Raw genomic sequence first — 12819 nt, forward strand, 5'->3', positions numbered from 1 at the left:
AAAGCGCTGCGGAATTTGTTGGCGCTATATAAATAATAACATAATAATAATAATAACACTACTACTTGGGCACATATTCACTAAATAATGAGCACTACTTTTATTGATTTTTAATATTTATATACAGGATTTTTTATATATTGCCTAATAGTGATTTAATGTACTGCGCACCAACTCACTACTATTGATATCCCCACCATCTACCTTTATCTTTTTCATTTTAAAATTCTTATATTTTCTTATTTTTTATTTTACTGCTCTCCCATGTTCTTATATCTGCGTGTTCATGAACTGGCCACTCAAACTCGTAATCTTTACTTTGCTCTTTTTTCATTCTCCTTCTCCTTTTCTATGTCTCCTTTTTTAGTGGACTTAGTCACACTCCCCCTCCTCTCCCAGATGTTTAGCTGTGATATCCTGCAGTCTCCAGATCGCTGTCTTGATGTGCTTGATGTGATCCGCTGCCTCAGTTCATTGTATGAAAGACTAGAAGAAGACCGCGGCCTTCTGGTCAATGTCCCCCTGTGTGTGGACCTAACTCTGAATTGGCTTCTAAATGTTTTTGATGGGTATGAATACATAATGCACAATTACATAAAATGGCTAGAGAAATGGAATGGAAAATATTTATATATGGATCAGAGTTCCATTTTTATTTTGAATTTAGTCATCTGATTAATTGGTTCTAAGGTCAATATCCCTGGTAAAGCAGATAGTTTGATGTGTGATGACGCATACATTTTAAATTTGCACATATCATTCCGAAGCTATATTGTATATATCAAACATAATTGTTCAAATTGCTGTCTTCTTTCATTCACTTTCCTCAACTCTTTTTTAGTGCCCGCAGTGGTCGTATTAGAGTTCTGTCTTTTAAGGCAGGAATTGTGTGTCTGTGTGACTCCGACGTGAAGGGGAAGCTGCAGTGTGAGTATAATGGTGACAACGAGGGGTGTTGTTTCTTATTTGTGAGTAGATGTTATGGAAGAATAATGAATAATGAAATTAATGAATTGAAGTTCTAGAATTCTCAGAGGGTGCAGTCTATCAGCAATGCAGCAAGCTTCACACAGGCTTGTGTAATTAATTTAATTTGAAAGAAAGGAAATCTGAGGTGAAACTATGTTAGAATGAGTGACTGCACATTTTTGGGAAGAATGATGATACAATGTGAAACTCAGGAAGGAAAAGAGCAAGAGTATGGAGTGATGGCCAAGATGGGGTTGTATATATCTAATTTTGACATAATTCTGATGAATAGTGAGATGCTAGTGAAGTGGGATGAGTGTGATAGAAATTGTACACATTGTTTGTGGATAGCAGTAAATAATTTTATTTATTTACTCAGACAAGTAGCTATCATGCAATACACTTATCAGCCACAACATTAAAACCACCTTCCTAATATGATGTAGATGCCCCTCGTGCTGCCAAAATAGCTCTGATGCATCTAGGCATGGACTCCACAAGACATCTGAATGCATCTGGTGGTATCTGGCACCAAGACATTAGTAGCAGATCCTGCAAGTTGCAGTGTGGGGCCTCCATGGATTGCATTTATTGATTCCGCACATCCCACATATGCTCAATCAGATTGAGATCTGGAGAATTTGGAGGCCAATGCAACACCTTGAAGTCTTTCTCATGTTCTTCAAACCATTCCTGACATTTTTTTGCAGCGTGGCAGGGTGCATTATCCTGCTGAAAGAGGCCATTGCCATCAAATAACATTGCCATGGAGGGGTGTATGTAGTCTGCGACAATCTCTGGGTAGGTGGTACATGTCAAAGTAACATCAACTAGAATGCCAGGACCCAAGGTTTCCCAGCAGAACATTGCCCACAGCATAACACTGCCTGTGCCAGCTGACCTTTTTCCATAATGCATCCTGCTGCCATTTCTTCCCCAGGTGAACCATGCACACGGCCATCCACCTGATCTAAAAGAAAACTTGATTCTTCAGACCAGGCAACCTTCTTCAATTGCTCCATGGTCCAGTTCTGACACTCACTTCCCTATTGAAGACACTCTGACAGGTCTGCGACTAAAAAGACCAATACACAGCAAACTGTGATGCACTGAGTGTTTTGACACCTATCTATCATGACCAGGATTAAGTTTTTCAGTAATTTGAGCTACAGTAGCTATTCTGTGTGATCGGACCTGACAGACTAATATTCGCTCACCACGTGCATCAATGAGCCTTGTGGGCCCATTACCATGATGTGAGTTCACCGGTTGTCCTTCCTTGCACCACATTTGGTAGGTACTAACCACTACATACTGGGAAGAACCCATAAGACTTGCTGTTTTGGGGATGCTCTGACCCAGTCGTTATCACTATATGGCCCTTGTTAGTGTCAATCAGATCTATTCACTGCCCATTTTTCCCGTTTTCAACATGTGAAATTCAAGAACTGACTGTTCACTTCCTGCAAGTGCCATTGTAACAATATAATCAATGTTATTCACTTCACCTGCTAGTACTTTTTTCATGTTGTGGCTGATCAGTGTATAAGCCTCCATTCTCCCCGTGTCACACTGTAAAACTGATAATTTAGCAAAGTATATACTTGGCCTGGCTTGCCACACTTCATGCAAATTAATTTGTGTGTACCAAACATTGGAATGAACTTACATAAGAATAGGCTTTTTGAACAATTAATATTTCTTGTATTATTATACACCCTGTTCCAAATTATTGTGCAAATGATATTTTTCTCATTTACCTAAATAATTGATGTAAATAACAGTCAGCATAATTCTCATGTTATTAACTATTAAGAGTAAAATTCAAATTTTATTGAACAAACCTCCTAATGATAACAGTATTTGTTTTAAACATAAACTTACAATGCACTGTTCCAAATTATTACGCACAGTAAGTTTCAAAACACTTTATAGGTTGTAAAGAACTGAAAATGGTCATTTGTTGTGTTTGCAGCATGTTTACTGAAATCAAAAGCTATTTCAATCAAACTTATAACATTTTAACTTTTTAAACATTTTAACAGGTCACGTTACATTTTAGCATAGGATCCCTTATTTGATAGCAGCTTCACAAGTCTTGCATTCATTGAACTTGTGAGTTTTTGGACAGTTTCTGCTTGGATTTGTTTGCAAGATGTCATAATAGCCTCCCAGAGCTGCTGTTGGGATGTAAACTGCCTCCCACCCTCATAGATCTTTTGCTTGAGAATACTCAATAGGATTGACGTCAGGGGAGGATGGAGGCCACACCATGACTTTCTCTCCTTTTATCCCCATAGCAGCCATTGATGCAGAGGTACTCTTTGCAGCATGAGATGGTGCATTGTCATGCATGAAGATGATTTTATTACGGAAAGCATAGTTCTTCCTTCTGTACCAGGGAAGAAAGTGGTCAGTCAGAAACTCAACATACTTTGCAGAGGTCATCTTTACACCTTCGGGGACCCTAAAGGGGCCGACCAGCTCTCTTCCCATGATTCCGGCCCAAAACATGACTCCACCACCGCCTTGCTGACGTTGCAGCCTTGTTGGAACAGGGTAGCTGTCCACCAACCATCCATCTGGACCATCCAGGGTTGCACGGCACTCATCAGTGAACAGGACTGTTTGAAAATTAGTCTTCATGTGTTTTTCTGCCCAATGCAGCCGTTTCTGCTTGTGAGCATTGGTTAGTGGTGGCCGAATAGAAGGCTTATGCACAGTTGCAAGACTCTGGAGGACTCTACACAGGGACGTTTTAGCCGCGAGGCAAACAAGGCATTTGCCTTGGGCGGCATTTTCCAGGGGGCGGCAAAAGAACGCCGCCCCCAAACGCCCAGGGCAAATGCCTTGTTAGCCTTGCGGCTAACCGACATGCTGGGCTGCTGTGCGCTGGCTGCAGGGCGGGCGGCGCTGGCGGCTGGCGGCTGGCAAGGGAGCACATCCTCTGAGCACTCTGCTCAGCTCCCTCGCGCGCCGCGCGCAGAGTGAGGCTGGGAGCCGGAAGATGACGTCATCTTCCGGCTCCCAGCCTCACTCTGCGGCGCGCGAGGGAGCTGAGCAGAGTGCTCAGAGGAAGTGCTTCCTCGCCAGCCGTCCGCCCAGCAGATTGCCCGCCAGTGCCGCCCGCCCAGCAGCCACTGGACCACCAGGGAGAAAGAGACCCCCCCCAGCATTCCCAAAGGTAAGGAGGCTGGGGGGGAGGTTAAATAAAAAAAATAAAAAAATGTGTTAGTGTGTGTGTGTGTCTGACTGTGTGTGTCTCTGACTGTGTGTGTGTTTGCCTGTTAGTGTGAGTGTGTGTGTCTGTTAGTGAGTGTGTGTGTGTGTGTCTGCTAGTGCGTGAGTGTCTGTGTGTGTGTCAGTGAGTGAGTGTGTGTCTGTTAGTGTGTGTCTGTTAGTGTGTGTGTCTGTTAGTGTGTGTGTCTGTTAGTGTGTGTGTATCTGTTTGTGTGTGTGTGTGTGTGTCTGTGTGTGTGTTTGCCTGTTAGTGTGAGTGTGTGTGTCTGTTAGTGAGTGAGTGTGTCTGTAAGTGTGTGTGTGTCTGTTAGTGAGTGAGTGTGTGTGTCTGTTAATGTGTGTGTGTCTGTTAATGTGTGTGTCTGTTAATGTGTGTGTGTCTGTTAGTGTGTGTGTGTGTCTAACTGTGTGTGTTTGCCTGTTAGTGTGAGTGTGTGTGTATGTTAGTGAATGTGTGTGTGTCTGTTAGTGTGTGTGTGTGTGTGTCTGTTAGTGAGTGTGTGTCTGACTGTGTGTGTGTTTGCCTGTTAGTGTGAGTGTGTGTGTGTGTCTGTTAGTGAGTGTGTGTCTGCTAGTGAGTGAGTGTGTGTCTGTAAGTGTGAGTGTGTTTGCCTGTGAGTGTGTGTGTCTGTTAGTGAGTGTGTGTTTTTGTTAGCTAGTGTATGCGTATCTGTCAGTGAATGTGTGTGTGTGTGTGTGTATTTATAAGGCGGGGCGGGGGGAAGGGTTGGGTGAGGGTGGCGTGCCTGAGTTTTGTACTGCCTAGGGCAGTACAAAACCAGGATACACTACTGACTCTACACCTTGATGTCCGTGGGACTCCAGAGGCACCAGTAGATTCAAATATCTGTTTGCTGCTATGTAATGGTATTTTAGCAGCTGCTCTCTTGATCCGATGCATGGATCTGGCAGAAAACTTCCTCGATGTGCCTTTAAATGCACAAACCCGTGCTCTGAATCAGCCACAAATCTCTTAATAGTTTGATGATCACGCTTAAGTTGTTGTGAAATATCTAATGTTTTCATACCTCGTCCAAGGCATTGAACTATTTCACTCTTTTCGGCAGCAGAGAGATCCTTTTTCTTCCCCATAGTGCATGAAAATGGTGCTCTGCTTAATAATGTGGAACACTCTCCTTTACTAGTTTTTCCTTAAATTGGGCTCACCTGGCAATCTAATTATCACAGGTGTCCGAGATTGTTTTCAGTGATCAAAAGAGCCCTGAGACACAATGCCATCCATGAGTTAAACTGAAAAACAAAATATTTAATCTTTGTGACACTTAAATAGAATTTGCATAATAATTTGGAACAGGGTGTATTGATGTTCAAGTAATAATTATAGGAATGTCATTCTGCCAAACTACAAGTTATTTAAACATTGTTTTTTTTTGTTTTTTTTGTAATTCTTTATTTGTTCCAAAGCAGGACAACTTATACACAGCACACATAACAATATGAATACATTTTAAAGATAGGCATAGACGCAGCAGTGTTCTGCTTGCAACAGTATTTGAACGAATGCACATCCTAATTTTTACATATTACAGGATTTGTAATCATACAATGCGTTTTTGCCTGCATTTTCCTAGGTGTGGTTAATTTCTTTAAGTATCTCAAGACATCCCACATGGTGTTTTAGTATTAAGAAATATAACGTAACTATCGTGCTCTAACTCGTACTATGGAATCATTTTCAGTTAGGGGTACTATGTATAATCGCACTTGCTTCTCTAGCTGCACTGCATACCCTCGATAGTCCCGTTGTGGACGATCTGACAATTTGAAGGAAAATTAAAGATAGTTCAGAAGATTAAAGCTAGAAAAAGAGAAAGCATGAGGAAGTAAAGAAAAGCAGGGGTGAGAGTGGGAAGAATGGAAAAAAGGGGGGGGAAGCAGTCCAGTGAGAGCTACCGAACAATAAGTGTCACAAGGATTGCATTACCTTACGGACTTTGTCTATCCTAGGCACCTCTTTGAATTCCCTCAAAGAAAAAATGGGTTTGGGTGAAGTGGTCTATGACTAATCTTGTCAGTGCCCTGAGTGATACGATTTTATGGTTTATGTGTTTGGTCCAGTCTGTTGTTTTAGTTACTTGCTGTGCTATTGATCCAAGGGTCCCAGATCTTTTCAAATTTCTTAGTAGTCCCCCTGACCTGAGCCGTCAATTTGTCCATTAAAAAAGTGTCCTTTATTTTATGTTTTATTATTGCTATCGTAGGAGCGTCACTCTGTAGCCAAACCTGCGCTAGGGCTCGTCTTGCGGCGAGGTTTATTTTGTGAAGGAGGTTTTGTTCCGTCCTTGTCCAATCATCCATGGATCTTGACAGCAGGAACACCCACGGGTCTAGCTTCACCTCTCTGCCGAACACTTCTCGCAACAATGTTGCGATCCGTTTCCAGTATGCCTTCGCCACTGGACATTCCCACCACATATGAATATACGTACCCTTATGTCCGCAGCCCCTCCAGCATAAGTCTGTCAGGTTTTTACCCATGCGGCACAATGTCACTGGGGTGGTATATCACCGAAACAAGGTCTTATATGATTGTTCCTGCAGGGACACGCATACCGAAGATGTTGCTGCTGCCTCCCATATTTCCTGCCATTCTACCCCATCCAACACTTCATTCAAGTCTGCTTCCCACTGATCAATGTATTTAATACCTCCCCATTCCAGTGTGTGAGCACTTAGATGGGCGTATAAACAGGATATAAGGCCGTTCGGGAATTGTTCCCTTGAACACATCCTCTCGAAAAACGTCAATGGTGTCTGTGCCGCCTTTTTGATCCTGGTAGCTCGGGCATAGTCCCTAAGCTGGAGATAGCGAAAGCAGTCGAAAGGTCTCAATGGGGTCCTACTATTCAATTCCTCAAATGTGACCATGGAATAATTTTCAAACAGTTGAAATAGTCTCTAGATCCCTGCATTTTCAAGTCCCCTGAAGTTCCTAGCTTGCATACCTGGGAGAAAATCTCAAGAACGGGGTCATTGGCGACGGGGTAGATGTCAGACCATATTTGAGGGCGTTTGCGTCCCAGACCTTGAGAGAGGCCTGTACCGCTTGGCAAGGCACCCTATCCAGAGATCTAAATTCCCTAGGGGTCCATATGAGGTACTGGGGGAGATCCGGGCCCAGTAAAGAGGACTCCAAGTCCACCCATCTCCTCTCATCAGGGGGTGTATGCCATATCGCTATTTGGGTCAACTGGGCCGCCACATAGTAGTAGTAAAGGTTTGGCAACCCCAGCCCCCCCCTGTCCTTAGCTCTATAAAGTATATTCCGTGAAATCCTATGTTTCTTATTCTGCCAGATAAACTTGCCGATGGCCTGTTGAAGTGCTCCCAGGCTAGATTTAGTCAAGTGGATCGGGAGAGCTTGAAAAAGGAACAGTATCCAAGGCAGCACATTCATTTTCACCGAATGTATTCTCCCGATACACGAAATTGGTTTATGTACCCACGTCTCCATGTCACGCATTAGTTGCCTAATCAGTGGTACGTAATTCTGTTGGTGCAAGAGGGAGGGATCCGCCGTCAACCAGATGCCCAAATATTTAATGTGATCTTTCGCTATGTGGACATGATATGTCTTCCCAATATGCGCCGCATGTGCATTGCTCATCCCTATGGGGAGTGCGCTTGATTTGTGTAAATTGACCTTGTATCCTGCCACTGTGCCATACTCTGTCAGTATCCCCGTCAGTGCTGCCATAGATTCCAGCGGGTCCGTCAATGACAGTAGTATATCGTCAGCAAATCCCGAAATAACGTACTCCTGTCCCCCTACCGTGATGCCCTTGATCTCAGGGGTTACGCGTATTGTTTGCATGAGGGGCTCCAATGACAGGACAAACAGCAACGGTGAGAGAGGGCAACCCTGTCTCGTACCGTTACTCAATGGGAAAGGGACGGATTGCGCTCCCGTTATCCTAACCTGTGCCCTGACGTTAGAATATAAGGCTTTGATGGTTGTGATAAACCAGGCCGGCATGCCGAAATGGTGTAACATCTCAAATAGATACGCCCATTTGACTCTGTCAAACACTTTTTCGGCGTCTAGTGACAGCATCAACATCGGGGTTTGCAGCCTAGTTTGTCTCCCTATAAGATCTATGTTGCGTCTCGTATTTTCGAACAGTTGCCTACCCGGTACGAAGCCCACCTGGTCTGGATGGACCAGGCTAATGAGAATTGGGTTCAGTCTGATCGCTAACACTTTAGCCAGGATTTTGGAATCATGATTAATTAGAGATATTGGGCGAAAATTCTCCGGGAGTGAGTCATCTTTCCCCGGTTTGGGCAATAAGACTATATTCGCTAGTGACATATCTCGGTCTGGGATCCCCCCATTCTGAAGGTCGTTAAACCACAGTTCAAGGTGGGGCAGGAGCTCTTCTCTAAACGTCTTATAGTAGCTTCCGTCGAAGCCATCTGGGCCGGGTGCCTTATTGCTTTTCAGGGCCGAAATCGCTGCATCTATTTCCTCCACTGAAATCTGATTCCCGAGTGTTGCCACATCCGCCTCGCTCAGTTTCGGGAGAGGGATCCTAGAGAAGAAATCCCGTATCCCGTCTAGTTCTCTTTGCGGGTTCGTGTCTGCACCACTCAAGTGGTTATATAGTTCGGAGTAAAACCCTGTAAATACTTTGGCGATATCTGTGGGATTCGTCTGATATACTCCTGTTATATTCTTGATCTTTGTGAGTTGTGTGTTCCGTTGACGTGGTCTAAGGGATCTTGCCAGCAAGGTATCCATTTTGTTAGCCCTCTCATAGAAAGTCCGCTTAGACCACAATATAGCTCTTGTGGTGTCATCTACGAGCGTTTCACGTATAGAATGCCTCAAATCTAGTACTGTCTTCAAATTGGTATGTGAGGAGTCCGACTTATGCCTCTGTTCCGCCGTTCTTAAAGCTTCTAGCTGAGACGCCAATAATTTAGATTTTCGACGATTCTTTAGTGTCGCTTCTCTGATGAGTATACCTCTAATGACAGATTTGTGCGCTGCCCATATTATGGCTTTAGATACCCCCGATGCTGCTTCCCTGAGAAAGTATTCGTTTAACTCTCTATGAATAGTGTCAACTATCTCCGAGTCTTGCAGTAGCGAGCTATTCAGTCGCCACGACCACGGTGTCGCCGCGCTTAGCTTGTCTAAAGTAATAGAGACATACGCATGATCCGACCAAGTTATGGAGCCCACTGTGGACTCCGAAACTCTGGAAACAGTCGGGGGGTTTACCAGAAATAGGTCTATTCTGGAATACATGTCGTGTGGCTGTGAATAAAACGTATAGTCATTCTCGTCCGGATGTTGAGCTCTCCAAATATCTATAAGGCCAGATTGTTGCATGAACGTATGCAATAGTTTGTCTTGTCCGCCTCTCCTGTGGGACCGGGGGGATTCCTTTACAGGGCCACCTATCAACTGCCGGGGAAAAAGTGAGGAGTCTCAGTCTGCACGAACCTCCCAAGCCCTCAAACAAGGGGGCAGCCCGGAGGGACCCAGGGCTATACGCCGAGGGATCCCCACATCTCGCACCAATACTAAGAAAAAAGGGAAGAAATGAGCATTGCAGTGTCTAAAGACTATCAAACCCCCCTCTTCCCGTAAACCTCACCCCCCAAAACAGGTAGCAGGCAGCAGGATATCGCAACCCTAGCCCGCCAAAGATAGGTTTACAGACCCCTGAAGCTCCCCACCTGCTTACCCCGAAAAAAAAAAATTGTTCAACTCCCTCAGCTGAATTCCAGCTCCCCGCCCAGTAGAGTTACCCCTGGGTGGAACTGGGCCCCCGCATCAGCCCACCCAACAGCTGTTCACATACCTGTCCCTGCTCCCATTTCAACCGGGATCGCCACTCCGCCAGCTAATCCACACGGACCTCATTCTCCCACCGCATACCACTCACGCGGGAGGGGTTGGAGCTCCTCTGCCGCCGAGGGGAGCGCCGTCATCTCGATAGTGTCCTGGATCCCCAAGCTTCGCAGGACCTCCACCGGATCACCATCTACTTACAGGGTCCTAGTGCGCCCGTCCTGGAACGCGAGCAGCCGAAAGGGAAAATCCCACGCGTACCGCACCCTGTGCTTCTGCAGAAGTTCCGTCACCGGACGCCACAATCTCCGTTTCTGAAGGGTCGCCGGTGTTAAATCCTGGAACAGAGTAAGTTCAACGTCACCATATTTAATTGGGCCCTCACGGCTACACTTCATGAAGGCTTCCTTTGTCTGAAAGTATAGGAATTTGATTATAATGTCTCTAGGGCGCTTATCCTCTGCCCGTTTCTGTCGGAGTGCCCTGTGGGCTCTTTCATTGGGGTTCAGGTACCTCAGGGAGAAGTGGTTTCAAAATAGCTGTTACCACCTCCATCAGGGATCCCTCTCCTTCCCTCTCAGGTAGACCCCGCAGCCGAACATTGTTCCGTCGGGATCTATTCCCCATATCATCCAGGGCGGTCTCCACCATCATGAGCCTTGAGGACAATATGTTAATATGCGTTGTAGCAGTGTTGTGAGCCACTACCGTGGACTCCACCCGCTGTTCAAGCTCTGCCGTCCTCGCGCCCCAAGGCCTGGATTTCCGCCTTCACTTCCTTTGTGTTTCTCGCGATCTCGGTGGCTAGGTAGCAGCGTAACTCCGCCAAATTTGCCAAGATCTGTGCGGTGTTTGTCTCTGACACCTCCGATGATGCCACCACGCCAGGGCTGGGAGGTGAGCGCGGCACTCGCGGGCTCTCCCGTCCCCCATCTTGAGGAGTAGATCGCATGGTGCGGGAAGCCGCAAACATTTCGGACACAGTAGTGCCCTGATCCGCCGGCTTTTTAGGCTGTTTCTTCGGAGCCCGTTTATCCATGTCGGTTCCCCCGTATATTTCCCAGGTTAGGTCAGTGTTTATTCACTAAAGTTAGCTATTGGCCTCGTGGTCCCAGCGGAGCTTCACTTGGAAACGTCCATCTTGCTCCGGCTGCAAACCACACCTAAACATTGTTTTATGATCACTATTTTGTTATTTCTTTAGTAAATATGTATTTTTGTTTTCCCCTTTTTTGTATTTTTTATGCATGATATGAGCACTTTATTATATATTTTCACTTGATAAAATTCAATTTAAAGATATGTTTATAATTGTTACAGTGTGATATCTTGATTTTCCCCCAGATCTGTTCTCCCAGGTGGCTGGCCCTTCTGGAAACTGTGATCAGCGGCAACTTGGCCTCCTCCTACATGAAGCCATCCAGATCCCTCGCCAGCTAGGGGAGGTTGCAGCTTTTGGAGGCAGCAATGTGGAGCCAAGTGTCAGGAGCTGCTTCAGATTTGTAAGTTCACTGGACAATTAAGGGGCTGGTTCGGAACAACTTTCCCTGGAGTCTTGACCTCTTGCTTTGCCATCAATGGTCCAAAGTGTGTTTGTTTGGCTAATATTTAAATCAGTTTGTCACTGTTTTATTGTTTATGGAAGTTTTCTACGTGACCCTTGTATGTCTCTTGTTTTGGCAGACTAATGGAAATTTGCATTTGGAGCTATCTCAGTTCCTGGAGTGGGGAAGCCTGGAGCCACAGTCATTGGTTTGGCTCCCAGTACTGCACCGTGTGACATTAGCTGAGTCTGTCAAACATCAGACAAAGTGTTCGGTCTGTAAGCAATGTCCTATGAAAGGCTTCAGGTACGTATGTCAATTCTCTGTACAGATATCTCTATTTTTATCCACAAACTGCATCTGACAGTAGTTAAACTGTACTTCCTATTAAAGTCACCCCTAGTTTTTGCAGGTTACTGGAAGCCAATCATTCCCATATGAAGTCATACTTATGTTGTAGTCAAATCTAAGATATCTGACAAAATGTACAGAGAACAATAGAATTAGTTGGATCAAGGGTAACAGATATCTAGGTCAGGAAGGGACAGTGTCATGTCTTGTGGCAATGACAATCAGGAGAGTCAATAGGCCAGGCTGGACCAGAAAAACACAATATAAAATGAACATACTATAGGGAAGAAAACCACAATGGAGCACTTACTGGTTTTGGCAAGCTTTTATAGTGGGATGTTCATTTCCTATACAGTTGTCATTCAGCTGTTCCGGATAATCATAGTTTGCATGCGCTGTTTTTGTGTGTGGGGTCTGGTATTGCTATTAGCCGTTGCTTGAACTCCTATGGAAAGCTGTCTCTACTAAGGATTGCAAATCTACTGTCTCTAAAATAAATGAGAAAACCCATAATAAAATGATGTACTTGTACATCCCTCATTGTAAGTCTGAAGTAGCTTAACCAGCTGTATTTGCAAAAGAAGAAAAAATAGCTTTTGTTCCTTGGTAATTATTTTTTTCCAGGAAATGCTATATGTCTCCAACTACGAATGTTGTGCTCTAGCTAGATTGACAATCCACAATATTTTTATTAAAGTAATCAAAATAAGAAATAACTATTTTACTTTACTGCCCCAATTACATACATACAGGTGATACTCGGAAAATTAGAATATTGTGCAAAAGTTCATTTATTTCAGTAATGCAACGTAAAAGGGGAAACTAATTGGGTGTTTCCATTAAGAAAGTGGTCCATATAAGCGAACCGTACCGATCCATTCAGGGTCCTGC

At 44.6% G+C, this 12819-nt stretch overlaps 1 protein-coding gene across 1 annotated transcript in view; it reads left to right on the forward strand.

Moving 5' to 3' along the window:
- The window catches only part of DRP2 (dystrophin related protein 2), an 85703-nt gene that overhangs the window by 52301 nt on the left and 20583 nt on the right, over positions 1-12819 (forward strand). Inside the window, exons 12-15 of the mRNA XM_063432210.1 lie at positions 368-569; positions 842-927; positions 11378-11535; positions 11717-11883. Coding sequence (XP_063288280.1) covers positions 368-569; positions 842-927; positions 11378-11535; positions 11717-11883 — 613 coding nt within the window. The remainder of the gene's footprint in view (positions 1-367; positions 570-841; positions 928-11377; positions 11536-11716; positions 11884-12819) is intronic.

Source organism: Pelobates fuscus, chromosome 9 (genome assembly GCF_036172605.1).
Source record: "Pelobates fuscus isolate aPelFus1 chromosome 9, aPelFus1.pri, whole genome shotgun sequence".
Lineage (NCBI taxonomy): Eukaryota > Metazoa > Chordata > Amphibia > Anura > Pelobatidae > Pelobates > Pelobates fuscus.